Source organism: Zeugodacus cucurbitae, chromosome 6, assembly GCF_028554725.1.
Source record: "Zeugodacus cucurbitae isolate PBARC_wt_2022May chromosome 6, idZeuCucr1.2, whole genome shotgun sequence".
Lineage (NCBI taxonomy): Eukaryota > Metazoa > Arthropoda > Insecta > Diptera > Tephritidae > Zeugodacus > Zeugodacus cucurbitae.
Genome location: NC_071671.1, coordinates 42,254,865 through 42,272,183, shown reverse-complemented (window position 1 = coordinate 42,272,183; position 17,319 = coordinate 42,254,865). Strand labels below are relative to the sequence as shown.

Below are 17,319 nucleotides of genomic sequence, written 5' to 3'. Positions count from 1 at the left end.
GATTTTTTTTCAGTATTCATTGAAAATTACAAAAAAAGATATGAGCTTTAAATCTCGAACTTTGACAGCGGCAACATGCGTTGTAAATAAAAGCATAATTAAGAATTGTTATTGCCAGCGGCAGTGCGAACTACAAAAGCGCAATCGCTGCAGGGTATTACAGCATGTAGTATTTATGTGCATAACACACGACGCAGAGGTGCTTTCAAGCGCAGGTACACAGACACAGACATATGCGCCAGCGATTGCATTAATTGCGTATAATTAAATATTTATGCTGATGAGCAATTGTGAGCAATAAGCGGGCATCATTAATTTTCAGCGGTAAAACAATTTTCAACTACAAATGTAGATGACATATGGAAGAATTAATAAATTGAAAGTGAATGCAAAAAAAAAGAAGTCAACTTAATGAAATTAAAACTCAGTTGAAAATTGAGGACTTATTCATACGGTTTTTATTATTAATTAATTTCCATTATATGCATATATTTTCATATTTTCTTAGCACATTGCTGTCTGGTATTGAAAATTCAACGCCTTTTCCTACACATGCGTACATATAGAGTTACAGTTACAGTTATAATACTTATACTTAAGCTTAGCAACAATTACAATTACAAGAACTTAATGTCTATACATATATATATGTCTTTGTATATACTGATATACACTCATACTCACATATATTTATATCGTATATACTAGTTTTATATGTATATATTTAGCTGGGTTGTTAAGTGTGTCCTGTTTGGTGACAAAGTCAAAGTCAAAGTCAAAGTTTGGTGCTTTCGTCAAAAATTCTTATTTCTTTTTTTTTTATTTTGCTTTTTTGCGTACAAATAATTTTTGGTAGAGTTTGTTTGCCACTTGAAATATGTATGTATGTTTAATGATTATGCTTAGATCTGAGGATTTTATTTACTTTTCATTTATTCATTATTTTTTATTGTTTTCTGCTTTTATTTGTGTCGTTTACTCTTTGGCATTATTACTAGAGTTTTTGTTTCTTTTTACAGTCGTTTCTCATTTCTCATTTCGTCACATACATATTTATTTCTCATATTTCATTAGTTGCTATTGGAGTCATAAAAAATGCCTGCTTCCATTTTGGAGGGGTTTTGATGCATACATCGTGATTTTATACAGTTTTTTTTTACATTATAACATACAAATATATTATTTCCACTAGTTTAATTCATATGCTTTAATACACTTATAATTTACTGGAAATACTCGTTATACATTTGCTTAAATACAACTAATGCTCCTACATGCACACACAAACACACATACAGAAATAATAGTAACAATATGTCTTAGAAGCACATTTATAAATTATTATATATATATATATTTATATGTATACATATGTGTCTTTTTCGTTTTATATTTGCGCTAAAACTTATAACGCACTACTGATATGGCGACATAAACAATATTATTTTTACTAAATATTACATTTATATCTTAAATACATTCTGAGCTACAAAATTAGTTTTCTGTTTTTTCTCAAATATCATATTTTGTCTACATTATCGCTATATATTTATTATTTGTCTCAATTCCTTAGAAGCTAGTATTCTTATGCACTTACATACATATACTCATACAAACTATACATGTATGCATTAAGCTACTTTTTGTCATAATTCCTGTTTTTTAATGTTGATATGCGTTGTATTGTATGATGTGTGTGTGTGTGATTGAAAGAAATAAGTTTGTAATGCAAGTAAAAACGTTTTTTTTTTTAATGTGTGATGTGTATTGAGTATATTTGTATAGCTACTTTCCTCAAACATCGTAGAGAAAAGCTACGAGAAGGAGTTAAAAAATTAATTAACCACAGTTAACTAAAAACCAGCATTCGTTTGAAATAATTTAAAATAATTTCGAGTTACGAAGTTGACAAGTTATTCAAAGCTACATTCAAAGTTCATACCACATAAAATTCAAAGTTTCCAAAAATGCAATGATGAGTGCCTTGGCGTATGAGTAACATTTCAATGCATGCCAATTTGGAGCATTATTTTATAAAATTTATGTGAAATGTAGTTTTGAATTCTTTTCTGCATATTATATACCTAAAAATTTGCATAAAAAGAATAAGAGAATTGATATCAGTATGCTTAAAAACAACTTAAGAAGATAATAAGAAGACAAGTTATGATTGAAACGCCATTATACTGACACCACCTATTTAAAATGCCTCCATAAGATCAAATAACATAAGTAAAATTTAGTTAGCTTAATTCCGTACAAAAATATCTACGTGCATATAAATGAAATAATTACTATATATGCGCTTATACTAAGAGCAAGCATTTTGACCTGCCATGGCGTATGAGCAACATTGTCAAGCAAGCCAATACTGAGTATACTAAACAAGTTCTTTTGTCATTGTAGCATTGCAAAAAGTGTGACACGTGTGAGTAGCTTCAGCACAATGACACGTGAAAAAATAATGCAATGTTGCTTGTAGAAGATTTCAGTTGAAATAAAAATTTTAGTCCACTTTTATTCAAATTTGCAAATATTGTATGCGCTTTTTCGAAATCGAAGAGGGTCGTAGTCATTATTGCTACACTAAAATATCAAATATATATTTAAAATAACATATTTGTATGTCCGTGTACATTTCGTTTCGTAAGTCGTATAAATTTTGGCATTTAAAAAGAGAGGATCAACTGAGAGCTTTTGCACTTAACATTGTTGTTTTTTCATGCCAACAAAACTATTTATTTAAATTGAAAAGAAATAAAGCGAGCAACGCTAAAAATAATCCTCGGAATTCGCAAAGCTAGTGTCAAAGCAAAGCTGTGGCAAGCGAAATGATTTTACGAACCCAATTTAGGGAGAAAAGCGCGGGATAATGAAAACAAAATAGACGGAATAGAAGAAAAAACGGAAAATAGCAGGTAAGAACTAATGAAAATTGGTTGAGAATGAAATGAAATAATGGCGGCAATAAAATAAATAAAAATGCTGAGCTCTAATAAAATATTACCACGAATAAGGCTTAAGAAAATAGTGATGTTAATGTAGAAATATTTATATATATCTGTATATTAATGTATATATTGTTTATTGTGCATGAATTCCTCTTCTATTTGCCACAGCAGCAATTCATTTAAACCGCTGCGCGTCTTTTGTGTAACTACAGCACTGCAGTCAAATCGGTATAAGAAAGTGCAGTGATAAAAAAATTAATTTTGCTGAATGAATAGCGCACGAAACAACAGCAGCAAAAAAAAAAACAAAAATAAAAAATAAAGAAATAAAAATAAGAAACATAAATTCAGCACGGTCAGTTGCTACCAAATCCACGCGCTAGACATATTGCCCGGCAATCGCATTGAGTGCACAGCGAATGCAAATGGAAATGGATTATTTTTGCGTGAAAAATATTAGAAAACCCGAATTGCACGCTACACAGCGCACACCGTGCACCGTGCACCGCAATGCATTTGGCAGTGTGTGTGTTTGTGTGCGAGAGTTTTGTTTATTTTCGTAAAATGCTTGCGCGGCAATTGTTTTAGATTAATTTGTTGGCTGCTCGCCGGTTGCTGGTCGGTTGTTGGTTGCTGCGTGGCAGCCTCGCGTTGCGCACATGAATACCGTTGCGGCGTAGCCAGTTACAGTTTTCGAGACTTGCCATGAATTGCATGTCGAAGCTCAATATGATGCGCGTATGCCGGAAGTAGGTCAGCACTGCGGCAAGGCGGTGGTGGATGGCGATAGAACTGGTGAGAATGACTGCAGGGCATTCAATGTGTGGATTCGACAAATGCTGAATTATATGGCTAAAATGTCTGGTTTGGTTTTGTGCGAATTCGCCGGAGAGTAAGTAATTGCTATGCAGACGTATTGTGTGTGTGTGTGCCTGCGAAAATATTTGCCTTCATGGCTATGCGCAAAATAAACGCTAGCTGTTGTTGCTCACTGCTGTAGATATTCAAATCTCTCTCTCTCTATATACAATACATATTGTAGTCGAATTTGCATGCCTGCTTAATATGTCAGCGTATTCTAGAGCTGTTGCTTAGCGTTTAATGTGTGAAATAATTAATCATTTGCTTGGCTCACAGCTCTCAGCTAACACTTAATTACAATAACCTGGTGGTTGGGATCGATTTTGTCACGTTTAAAAATAAAATGTGTACTATCAAAAAATAAATTAGAAAGCAAAGAAAATTTGCTTGAACCTTTGCTCTGGGTAAGTAATCTGATCAAAGTTGACAATAAAAATTTAGTGTGGTACACTTAGCTTTATGCCTTAAACCTATGAAGGATCGTGCAAATATGCGATTCAAAAGGTTCCAGGTCTTTTAGTTATTGAAAATCATCAGCTAACTTCTACTATACTATTGAACATAAAGTTAATACCAATTGACAAATATAGCATGCTTAGTTGTTGGTATTCGGCATCAATTTACACAACATTTATATTGAAGTAACAACATTTCGTAAATTTCGAAAGCTGAAATATATAAGCATATATTCAATTAAAATTAGCTGATTATTCCGAAATTACACATAACGTCTCGAATTCAAATATAATGTTGCTTACAAAAATATATAGCTTTAAAATTTATTAAAAATTAATAAATGTTTCGCCTTTGTCATAGGTACGTCATATAAATAATTTCCAATGAAAAACTGTACCTCAAAATGCATTGTCAATTAGCTATAATTATTTGCTATTCATATTGTGTCCCATACCTTTTATGCACGTTTTTTTCCACCACTCCTCTCTCTTTGTGCATATTTCACGTGCAATTCAATGCAAAGTGTGCACATTAATATTCAATTAAGCTCAATTAATTTTTCCGTATACAGCATGCTATATATGAATGCATACACTCAATATGTATTTAATTTAAAAATGTCAGTAAATTGAAATGGTATATTTGCATTTTGTACATTAATGTGGTTCTTCATGTACGTTCTTTTATCTAGCCTTCTGTGAGGTCCTACTGGACGAGCACATACTTTTAGTTGTATAATTCCAATCCCACTTCCAATGGGCATGCGTTTATAGGGAAATTTGGTTATCAAACTACTACTAGAGGACCTCTTTAAAATTTTGCTTGCCATAATATGATAACGGTACCTTAGCTATTCGCCTTATAAGCATTTTGTGATGTAACAAAATTGTGCTTCTATAGTTGTTTACAGTTTTGGAAATCTTTACTTTCTTTTACTAATAGTTTTTATAGAGTAAAAATACATTTATTAATCATTATTTTAAATGATTTCAAACTAATTTTTCAATAGCAATAGAGTTTATTTTTAAGTTCACTGAGACTGAAACTGAAATATGAAATACGTTTCTCCGCTTATTCCTAACATTGCCCAGCACAATTTATTACAATTTACTCTTTTAACTATTGCATTCAACAATTGTTCACTCCATTCCATTTGCATTGTAGGAGTTACCCTAATGCTGTGCACACACAACACCCAGCTTTTATTTACGCTCAAACACTGAGTAGCTTTTAAGTGGGTGAATGGAAATTAAATAACGCTTTTTGCTTGTTTGTTTTCTTAGAAAATTTATTTACAGTAATTTCAATTATATTTATGGGCATTACAGCTGCACTTTGTATAATCAAAAGTGAGTTATGCGAAGTAATTGAGAAGGAAAATGTTTTATTGAAATATTAAATGAAATGAACTACAAGAGCGCACTGCAATAACTAAGGTTAAAAGCTGTAAATAAGCAAAAATAACAACATTTTATTGTTAACTGTTTGCAAATGGTATTTTCTGTTTTCATTGCATAAATGCCTATGGAATTGTTGGTGTAATTATTTGAAGTTTTATATTCTGTATTGCCGCTAGCAGGTGGCTGATATGCTTTACTAAAATTGAGTGAGTGTTGGGAATTCGGTTACATTTCGATGTAGATTGCTATTGTTAGTCAAATAGATTCCAATAAATATTTTTTTATGAAGGCAGACATGAAAATAATTCTCACAAAAGTGCGAGTGTAGTGGGGTGGTAATCGGTTGTGTTGAATTTTATATTCACAATCTTCTTAGGCGTTCTCAGCAGTGGTCACAGAATTATGTTCATTTTATGATTTTTGTATGAAAGTTTGTCATATTTAAAAGACTAATGCTTAAAAATTAAAATACTAATGCTTAAAAATTAAAATACTTAAAAAAACTTAAATGCATATAAGAAAATTACAAAGGAAAAAATGTATATTTTTTGAAAAAATAATTATTGAAATATATACCAATAATATATTTTAAAATTATCAAATTTTCTTAGATAAAATAATAATATTTATGCTTATAAATGATAATTAAAAAATTTATGATTTAATGAATTTTTAACTTTGTTGAAAATAATTTTTATTTTTTTATTTTTTCAAAAATAATTTTAGGTGCATAGCGACTATAGGCCAATAGTCGGAATTTAAATAAAAAATATTTTTTAGATAATTTGAACTTGCCAAGAACATAAATTCGAATTCGAATACTTATTAATAATACTCCCAGAAAAAAATTTATTAAATTAATTATTTATTTTCTAAAGAGAATACTAATATTAATTGTTTAATTAAAACTTTTAATAAAAAAAATACTTGGTTTACTGGAATGTATGCGAGTAGAAAAGAGTTTTAGTTTACACTAAGCTAAAATCTATGCTTGTTCAGTACTCATTTAATTACATATAAACAACTCTCAATTCACTGCTTCGTTTCCACTACATAATACTTCAAAAAAGCAACTATTTTCCATAATGTTACTTAACATTACATACATATGTATATATAATTGTCTAAGTATAAATCGCAGGCACTCACACACACATACAAAACTTAACTCAATTAGTAACTTTGGACTAAATAAATACACCGCAACGCAATGCTTTTGCTTACCCACGCACATAAATTGAAAAATCAAATCAGTTCTCGGCATACATTTACGCACGCATATACAACGTAATCGTATATGCGCCGCCGCATATATGCCACTACCATATTTACAGACATATCAACAAACGCACTGCATACGCAAACTGTGTCGCAGGCATGACTTTGGTGGCGCCCACATCATCATCTCTACACTACATATGAATTGGTGTGTTCGTGCCGAGCAGCACTTTACAGACGCGCCGCGGAAGCATACATCGCTATCGTTGCCGGCGAGCGCACTGGCCGATGCGTCGCGCTATTCGCTGCGGCTGGCAGCACCGCCGCCACAGGCATTGCCTCCGAGCGCGCACTATCCGTCAACTCGTGCTGACCAGCCGCAGGCGCTGCCGGCAGCGATGGTGATGACGACGACGATGACGTCGGCGACGTCGCTACGGACGCTGTATGCCATGTTGTTGTCATCGTCGCTTCCGCAGCTGTCAGTGCGGCACTGCACTTAGCCGCCGGTTGGCGTTTAATTAGCATTTGACTAATTTTGACGGCAATCCATTCATTGCGTGCCGCATCGAACCAAGTCAAGCCCAAATTGTAGCGTCCGTTTAGATTGGCGTGCTGACAATGCGAGAACCACCAGCCACCCTCATAGTTGGCGGCGCAGTGCGTCTGTGAAATGTCACGATCGACATCGATCGCCGAGAACTGCATGCCCTGCTGGTAGTCGAGCGCATCGGAGGCATTGCCACTGTATCCGGCGGTATTCAGACGATAGCCATCGGCGCGCGACGAAATATAGAAGCGATCGTATTGTGCCAGCCATACATTATCATAGATATCCTGCATGAGTATACGAAGTTGTGTGCAATTGTTGCGTGTCAAATGATGTAGCTGTTCATTGCCAATCCAGTATTCGCCGGCTGGTTGTCCGAAACCGGCGGCATAATCAGCCCATGAACGATTGAAATCGGCGCTGCCATCGTAACGACGCTGTATGGTGGTCCAACCGTCGGCGCTGCAATGCACCATGCGTGGTCGTTGCTGGCCGGCTGGTGAAATCATAAAGAGACCGGCATCACTGCCGGTTGGCGCTTCGCTGCAATCCTGTGGGAGATTCTGTATAATGGACTCATATTGTTCTTCGACATTTTCGAGCTTGGCGACAAGCGACTCAGCGCCATGTGCCTCTGCGGTTGCCGCTGCAATGTTGTTGTTGTCGTCATTGTTATTCTTGTTGTTGCTGGTCTCTCGGTGCTGGTGATTGTGATGCTTTTGGTGTGAGTGGTGTAACTGCAAAGAGATTAAAGAAATATGCGTCTGTGTTAAAATGTCTCGTAATATTTTAGAGTGTTGTGGTTTCAAAGTTGAATGGCCCTTATATGCCATGATATGGTATATGTTTAGTTTAAATATTAAATTAATATAATGTGTTTGGTTTGACATATTTCTATTTTTGTCAACGAAAGCCGAAACGTTGACGTTGTTTGTCATTTCACTTACTCATAATTCGTAATTATTCACAGCTCGTCTAGAGAGCTTTTTCAGGGATGAATTTCAGCTCAGAATTTATTATAAAATTTAAGAAGCATTTACTCTGGTATAGGCTAGTCATAAAACCGTCGAGATTGCAAGCTCTCTGCACTCCTGCAAAAGTATTGTCAGACTGGTAACGGTTAGAAGATTCGTTATCTACTTGGGGATTAATATTGCACTGTTATGCTTTGTGCGTGAGCAGTAGACAACTGCTGACACTTGTGCGGATTTTGATTCTGCTGTCTTATAGTAAATAACAAGTCCAAATTGTAACTCAGCAACCACGCGGTGAGGCTCAGTCCAATTGTCGAAGTTGTCGCGACGAGGATGAAGTACTGACCTCTGACTGACCGATGAAAATATAGTTCTGGAAAGGGACGTATGAAGTCTGAATTCACCAAGTCAAGTTTAAAGTCACCTTTAACGACCTGAACTGAACATTGCGGAACGTATAATTAGTGTATGATGTTAATCCTCATCGGTAACGTTGTCAGTTCTAGTCAGTTCTTAATCCTGTATTCCGTTCCAGTCTAAAGCATAAAGTCACTTTTCTTTGATGAAGGTAGACGTTCCAAATAGCTTATCTACGACAGACTAATGCTTTTCGTGTGTTTTGGCTTCAGTTTAGGAATGTATCTCAGCTTATACACAGCCGGTATACTGTTACTTTTTAGATCTTTCTCACTTGCCACTTTGCTAAAGTTGACCAGCGAAAATATGCTCCTCATCTTTATCCAACAACGGCACATTACAATTGCAGACACATTCCTACACTCTACCAACTCGTGCCCTGTGTGTCAGGCAGTGAAATCAGCAGGGAAGTGAATTGTAAAGGCAAATGATAGAGAATAGAGAATGTCAGGAGCACGTCGGAAATCATTTTGTGTCGTCTTTATGCCGGAAATACAATTTAAGTGTGGTACGCTTGAAAAGAACGTGTCAACAAAGTGAAATTTAAGAGTGTCTGAGTGGCGGACAGTTAGCGGGTGACCACGCAGATTCCAACGACAGCTGCAAGAACCGAGCATAGTTGGACGAGTGATGGAGTATTGAAGATAGGTTGGAGATATTCAGTTGCGTTGGCAGTTTAGCTGGAGATGAATATTTAGAGAGGAGGTACAGGGGGGAAGTGGGCTTTGATTGTTTAGTTTTGCGTGACTGAGCGAATGACTGTCAAAGTGTGGCAAGTGGGCGGCCGATAGCAAAGTACTCGTAAGAGAAATGAGTGAGTGAGTGAGTGGGTAGATGTGCTGCTGAAGTGAGTAAACTGGTGTCGACATGCGAACGCAATTGAACAAGCTCGCACACTGAACGCCGGAAAGTATAAATTCAAGAGAAATAGAAATAAAAGAAAACCAGCAATCACAATGCACACACACGCAGGAAATGCAGAATGTAAATGTAAGTAGTACATATTAGTGACAAAAGCAACGCCAAACGGATGTCACAGCAACAAAAGCAAGCAAAAAGAGCGAGAGAGAGGGAGGGAGCGCCAAAGAACGCACAGCACGCTAACGGAAACGGATGCCAACTTAGAACGCACGGATGTTGGCGTGGCCGGGCGTGTGGCCATGGACAAAGCAAGCGCCGCTCACAATAATGAAGAAAAATCAGAGGTTGTACGCTTGTAACGACGTAATGCGAGCAGCGTGCTCTGCGAAGTGAAAACAAAATGTTCTTGGGCAACACAATCAACAACGCTTCCACTTGCACACAACCAAGTGGACGAGCGTGAGTGCGCGACGAGACGAGCTGTGGCGAGGGTGGAGCAAAAGTTTCAAAACAGTCACGCGTCGTTGGCCACACTAAATTGCTACCATTTAAGCTCGTATGCTGCAGATTTGCGCTCGTTATGTGCGTTTTCTATTCCTTTCCGCCCTCGCCATTTTCGTTGAGCTTCCTCTCGTTTTGCGCAATTTTAAATTCGCTTTATTATTTCAGCACTTTGCGAAAGTATAATAGAAAATTGCTTAAAAATGAGTTGTGCTCTCCAAAAAGGTCACAGCGTGCATACATGCACAGGAAATGAATACAGCAAAGTGTTTCCGGTCATTAACACGATGGCCTTGCATATGTTGACACGGACTGATTGCCTCGTGGTGGCCAACAATGAATCGGTAATGTTTTTTGTGCTTGATATTTGTGCTTTATTTAAGCTGATTGCTGTTGTAACGGAAATTTACATTATATTGCGCTGACAATTTTGAAATTATTGAATGAGCGAAAATGCATTGTCACAGCAGTGAAATTGCACTAACGGAATGTGCTTTGCGCGAAAGCAAACGAAGCGTTGAAAAGTGAATTTACAATAAAATCGTAACTGTAATTCAGTATAAACAATAACTTATATTGCGGTAATCATGCTTAAAAAGAGACTTACTCACGTAATGATTCAATTATTTATATGACCACTAATTGATATATGAAAGTGAAGATCTGTGGTGGCTTGTGTATCTAATTGCCTTGGGCTAGCTGACAACAGATCATCTAAAGAGAGTTGGACCGGTTAGAAGCGATTTACAAAATTTCATATGTGAAACCGACTTTGAAAATATTAATTCCTATTAAATTGAACCCCTATAAATTTTATTCACTGCAACGGATTTGTGCAGCGCTACGAAATACCGTCACGCCAGCAGTTAACGGAGGACCATCGTATTCAGTGTATGCTGCATTAATTGCATTCATATATTTTGGGTGGTCGATATAATGTTGAATGGTTTGAACCACAGAATGTTGTAATATGTTTGAAACAAAAAAAATATAAACATATAATATAATAATAGAACTTTCAAATTTAAGTAACCCTTTTTATAAGTTGAATGAAGCAAGCTTACAACGCATAAAAAAGTTTGTAGTTGCCACCTGTTTCAAAAATTTAATTTTATAAATTTGGTTACTGTATTACCAGCTTCTCCTCCTTATTCGCGCTTCCTTTATTCGCGTTTTCGCTATTCGCGGATTAAAAAAATGAGACCCAATTTCTATATTCGCGACTAAAAAATTTTTTATTCACGGATCTAATAAGCACATACTTAATAATGAAATTATTCCAATAGGTATCCAACCCAATATTCTTGTCGAATGGACTAATAAAAAAGTAAAATAGATCTTATTGCAAGAAAATGTTAAATAGTCCACTATTTTCGCAATATTTTTGAACTTTTGGTAATATTTCCATATAGAAGAGGCTCACATGGAACTGAACACAACCTCTTAGTGAAGGATTAAGAATGGCAATTGAATTCTGCGATTTCTTTATGAACATTGATCCGTCTATGGAACGAAGTCTAATTTTTAAGAGACAAATTGCTAATGCGACTGCTGTGTATCAGTCTGAATTGAAGGAGCTTTTGAAAACTGCTAAGCAAGAAAAAATTTCAAAATTCAAACCATTGCCTAATCCTTAAGATAATTAACTAAAATGTTCAAAAACTTCAATTAAATAATTTTTTTATATACCTATTTGTTTTTTTTTTTTTTGTTACCTAGGAACATATCCCCTATAATCCCATATAAATTACCATCCCGTATTCACGGTTTCTGTATTCGCGGCATATTTATGGAACATATACCCCGCGAATAAAGAGCTTTTACTGTATGCAAAATATTACATTTTTATAAGTTGTAGAAAAAGTTCAGAGAAAATATCTGTAGTTGCCACCTGTTTATTAAATTCAATTTTAAAAAATTTCATAATAGTTTACGCGCACATTTTTATTTAATTTTCTAGCTTTATCAATTTAATACTAAATATTTTCGCTTTAAAAATTTATAGTTCTAAAATTAAATGAATTTTAAAAATTTGAAAACTATAAGTTTAAATGTAATTGAATATATTTTTTCTTTAACTCAATGAAATCGTAGATTGGTTTCCATACTGCTGTTGCCAGGCGATATGAACCGAAAAAGATACGTTGACTCTATGTGTTTCGAACTATGTATGAAATTGGTCTGAACAGACTTCAGGCGTAAGGAAAATTATGTATGTAGTTCCGGTATTGAAATATTTCACCGAGTATTGATCGATTAATTTTATTTTCTGATCGCAGGTAAAGCACTAGATCACTGATGGCCTCGAAGCAAAACTACATGCCAAAATAACAGTAATACTATCCCAAACAAAGGTCAGCTGTTGACCTCTACTAGAAAAGTGTTTTTGTTACTATTTCAGATTCAGTTATCGACATAATGGAGGAATAGTTATTTCGTCGAATTAATTCCAACTATTAACTGCTTTCCATTTATCGGCCTGTATACTTACAAGTGACTATTGCCGCAATCTCAACGTACCTATTCCCTGCGGCTTAATGTAGCTTAACGCAGAACAACTGGACTGGAGTGGCAAACCCCAGCTGTGCAAAACAACTCAATTAATTTGCCTCCAAACTCACAGAAACCGTGCACACCTTACACAAGACGCACAGAATACACAACTACAACTCACCTTGTGCTCCATGCTATGCTGTTTCTGCTGTTGCATCACCGCCCGTTGCATATCCTGCGACACGCTCTCCAGGCGGTCCAACTTGCCACGCAACTGCGCCACTGCCACCTGCATTTGTTTATTGGCATCGCGTTCATCCTGCAACGTACTGACACTCACCGCCATCGCCTGCACTGAACGCGCCACATTTTTGCCCTCCTCACGCAGCAGACTCTGCTCGGCGGTTAGTTGGGCGCTGGTGAATTCTAATTTGGAAATTTCATGCCTCAACTCTGGCAGGCTTTTATCCATTTTCGTTTGCAAACTCTCGACATCTTCGAGCAGCTCCAGCATTGAAGTGTGCAGTTTATCGAGCGAGGCAATTTGTCGACTCAAATTGAAATTGGCATCGGCCATGCGATGCTGTTCGATTTCCAGGTTGCGTACACGTTCGCCAATGCGATGATACTTCAGTTCGTTCAATTGGGATTTGAGTGAGTGTTGTGCCAGTTGGAGTTCATGGATTTGTTGGCGCTGGAAACGGCAATGGCGGCGCTTGTGATCGGCGGTTAGTGGGTCGTTGATTAGCTGCAATTGGAGAGAATGAAGAATTGAAGTTAGTGTCATCACATGACATAATGAATGCGAAATTAACTGACTTGTTAGATTAGTAAATGAAATGACGTTGCAATTAACACTACATTCGAATGAGAGCCGACACTACATAACCAGAGCGAACCCGGATTCAGTTCCACCCAAATAATATTAATAATTAGTTTAATAAAACAACAATAATAATAAAACAACAATTATATTAGGCTGAAATATAATTGTTGTTTTATATTTTTGATTAGATCGTTGTTTTGATTAGAGTTGCCACCTTTTGATTGTAGTAGAAGTGAGCACAATATATTATATTACAACAAAATATGTACCAATTGTAAGGGATTAAGGACGATTCCAGTATTACTTTCTGATCGGTTTTCTTTAAATAAATTTAAGAATAGAGTTACCATCTTGAACTATAATACCGATGGCTAGTTATTTAAAATTTCAGTTCCAAACGTAGAGGGTTTATGAAAGTCTTTCACGGGCATACAGAAATTCTTCATTTTGATCATTTCGGAGTAGAGTTGGCAACTCACGAATTAAATTTAGAAATTCTTTAGCTTAAAGATTTTGGAGCGGAGTTACCAACTCACTAATAAAATAAATTTAAGTTTTTGATTTTTTTTAGAAAGCTTGGAGGAAAGGCAGGTTAGGCGCTGGTCTTACATAATCGAGAAGACAAATGAGTTTTCAAACCATAACGGTATCAATGACATTAAAATTATTGCTCACTTACAGAGCATTTCTTCAAACTCGAATAAATATTACAATGTGATGAATATTATTGGCTATGTTTTTACAAAGGAAAAAGGTCAAAACAAATTTAACAACTTATTACAGTGAAATAAAATCACCTGATAATTGATTTTCATTGAAATTAAAAAAATATGAAAGATTAATATTAACAGCTATTGAATAAATTATATAAAACCTGTCTCAATCCGCTTAGCTGTTAGTACAGAGGAGCAAATAATGTTTGTAATATATTTTAAAAGTTGCGAATTCGAAGTAGAAGTCAGTATGTTCGACATGGCCAATTCTAGAAAGCAGCAACCTCTCTTCTTCATAAAATATGCTTAGAAGTCTGCGCGGTTTTGTTAAAGTTTCAGTAGTTAAATGTGGAAATTGCGAGGCTTTCACAAACTCTGAAGCAAAGTAAATATATACAAAAATATTCAAAAGTGAAAAAATATGCCCGAGTCCATGAATGGAAGATTTTAAATATGGAAAATACATGTGTGAATGCTGCAAGCACACGACCAGCTGCACGACCACTGGAGGCTGCGACAAATTGTGGTACCCCATAGGCTAGTGGCGAATTTTCATTCACAGAATTCTGGTTTACACATGCATACATGTGTGCTTGTATAGGTGAGGCCGACCGAAAAGAGCACAAAATGTGGCACACCATTGAAATTTGGAGAAATGGCGAAAAATTGTAAAACGATGTGGGAAGGTGAGGTCTTTTATACAGTTGTAGTTATTTATAAAAACATTTTTGAACCGAGTAGTGTATGTGGCTATAGCTAAAATTTCAATATAAGTACACCTAAGGGAGTTCGAAAAATTGTCCTTTTTCAGCTGGTGAAAAATTATATTTGGTGATTGTTTTATTTTAGGTTCTTGGGTTGGGAGAAATAGAAAATTCTTCATTTAATATTTGCTTTAATACACAATTTGTCTTGATTGAAACAATCGTTGCCTGCAGACTTCGTAACGAGATTCAAGGGAATAAATGATGAAATTATTAGAATTATTAAATAAATAATAGTATCATTTCACATGACTTGTTTGTGTATTTATTAATTAATTTAAAATCTTCTTAAGGATTTAATTGATTAAATATCAAAATTCAACTCTTGCTATTTCTTTCTACAATTTTATTTCCAAAAAAAAAAAAAAAAAATATTTTAGTTGCATTCACGGACTCAGCATATTTTCTAAACTGGAAAGTTCTACAAGACATAATATACATATTAGTAAACAAATAAATATATATATTTTAATAGTTTGTGCTTAATAGAATTTCCTGCCTTTCTTGTGATACATATCATATACCTCATATACAGAAGAAAGTACTAATTTCTTATGCATATCAATACATTTTCTTTAGAATCATACAAGAATGTCTTACACAATATGAACATGAAATACACACACTTTCTTCAAATGCAGCTTTGTGCAATTCATGGCATTTTTGTCTTCTGCGGTTGCTTGCTGTGCGGATTTGACACGAGTTGTTTTGCAAATTGAAATTTATAAGCGAATTTTATTCAAGGCAAGTGAGGAGCAACAACAATTAATGACAGTCAAATATTGCATAATGAAATTCGGTAAATTTATATATATCCATTACATATGTACTATATGTACTACATGTATTTATTATATTTTGTCTATGTAAGTATGCAATCACTTAATAATAATACGTGAATAACTCAATCGGCTTGTGGTTTCTATTTCTTGATTTGGTTTAGTGGCATTATTTAGGTTAACCACCACATGTACACATATTTTATTAATTTCAGTATTTTAGTTTATATTTTGTATACATAAATAGGCTGCGTATTTAAGTAAATCTGCTAAAAGCTATTTTAAATTTTTTTAATTGTTGACATTTTAATCAAAGGGAATTGAAAATCATCACAGTAACTTACGATTTGTGCAAATATTGCAATTTTTTTGATATTTTGATTAATTATTTAAAGCACTTCCTTTTCGCTTTGTTTGATGTTTTTGTTAATATCGTGATATTTTTAGTCGTCAGCTAATATTCTGATATAATCTAAGTGTTATCAAATTAATTAATTAATTTTTTAAGAGATTACTGATATATTTGTTAAAAATTTCAGCTATTTCTTGATCGCTTTTATTAAACAATATATTTCTTTTAATGTGCCAGTAGTGCCACATTTTAATAGTTAGCCTAAAGTTAGGCAACGTTTAATCCGTATTCTAGGAATAGAGCTATTATTTTGGGTTTGAATATTTAGAAAAGCTTTCTGTTTTCAACTAAAAATTGTCTAAATGGCCGCAATTATTCGATAAATCTTTTTCAGAGCCCTTGTTGTGGAAATTTTCTTTGAAATGCTAGTAAGTTATGTTGAACAAAAAAAAAATCATCAAAGTGTCTGACATAGATAAACTATATGCGATCAACGTTGAAAGAAATCACAATTAGTTTATTTATTATTATTATTGGTTGAAAGCCTGATATTGCAGTTTGAAGTTTTAAATTCCTTCTGATACCTTATATCAATTATAAATTATTTACTTTAATAGAAACACCTAAAGAAAATATTCTTTCCAATCAGAGCGTTATGGCATATCTTTAAACTAAATGCATTTGGCTTTTGCGCCTAGAATTATGCAAATCTTTCACAAATGAACGCTTTAATCAAACGTTGCTTTAAAGCAACAGGCAAGAAGTATATAAAAACCGTTTATACTTAATGCATATTTTAGTAGTCATTAGTGCATTTGACTTTAGTCTTCCGCCAGCGCACTTACTCAACATTTTCATAAATGTATATTTTCTTGCATAACACTTATAAAGCTACTCGTGTACCATCATGTACATATGTATGTATATATGTGGGTGTGTGTGTCTGGCACGACTTCTAGCAAAATAAGCACACTTAATGGCGCATTACGAATTCATTTCGTTTTATTGCGTGCATATAAAATATGAAAAAAAACGGGAAAAATGTTGGGAAATTGTAGAAGTGCGTATTTTAACAGCACACACTTCCTACATATGCATACTCCTTTAAGTATATATATGTGACTATGTAAATATCTACTGCTAAACTCGTTTGTTTGCATAGAAACTCGGCTAATTAGCACACAAACTAATGTATAACGGTAT

General features: G+C 34.6%; 1 protein-coding gene across 1 annotated transcript in view; it reads right to left on the bottom strand.

The window, feature by feature from the left end:
- Window positions 1-442: 442 nt before the first annotated feature.
- Window positions 443-17,319, bottom strand: part of LOC105216086 (protein scabrous) — an 80,552-nt gene continuing 63,675 nt past the window's right edge. Inside the window, exons 3-4 of the mRNA XM_011190366.3 lie at window positions 12,864-13,430; window positions 443-8,173 (exon numbers count right to left, since the gene is read on the bottom strand). Of these exons, the coding sequence (XP_011188668.2) occupies window positions 7,118-8,173; window positions 12,864-13,430 (1,623 nt within the window). The 3' untranslated portion in view covers window positions 443-7,117. The remainder of the gene's footprint in view (window positions 8,174-12,863; window positions 13,431-17,319) is intronic.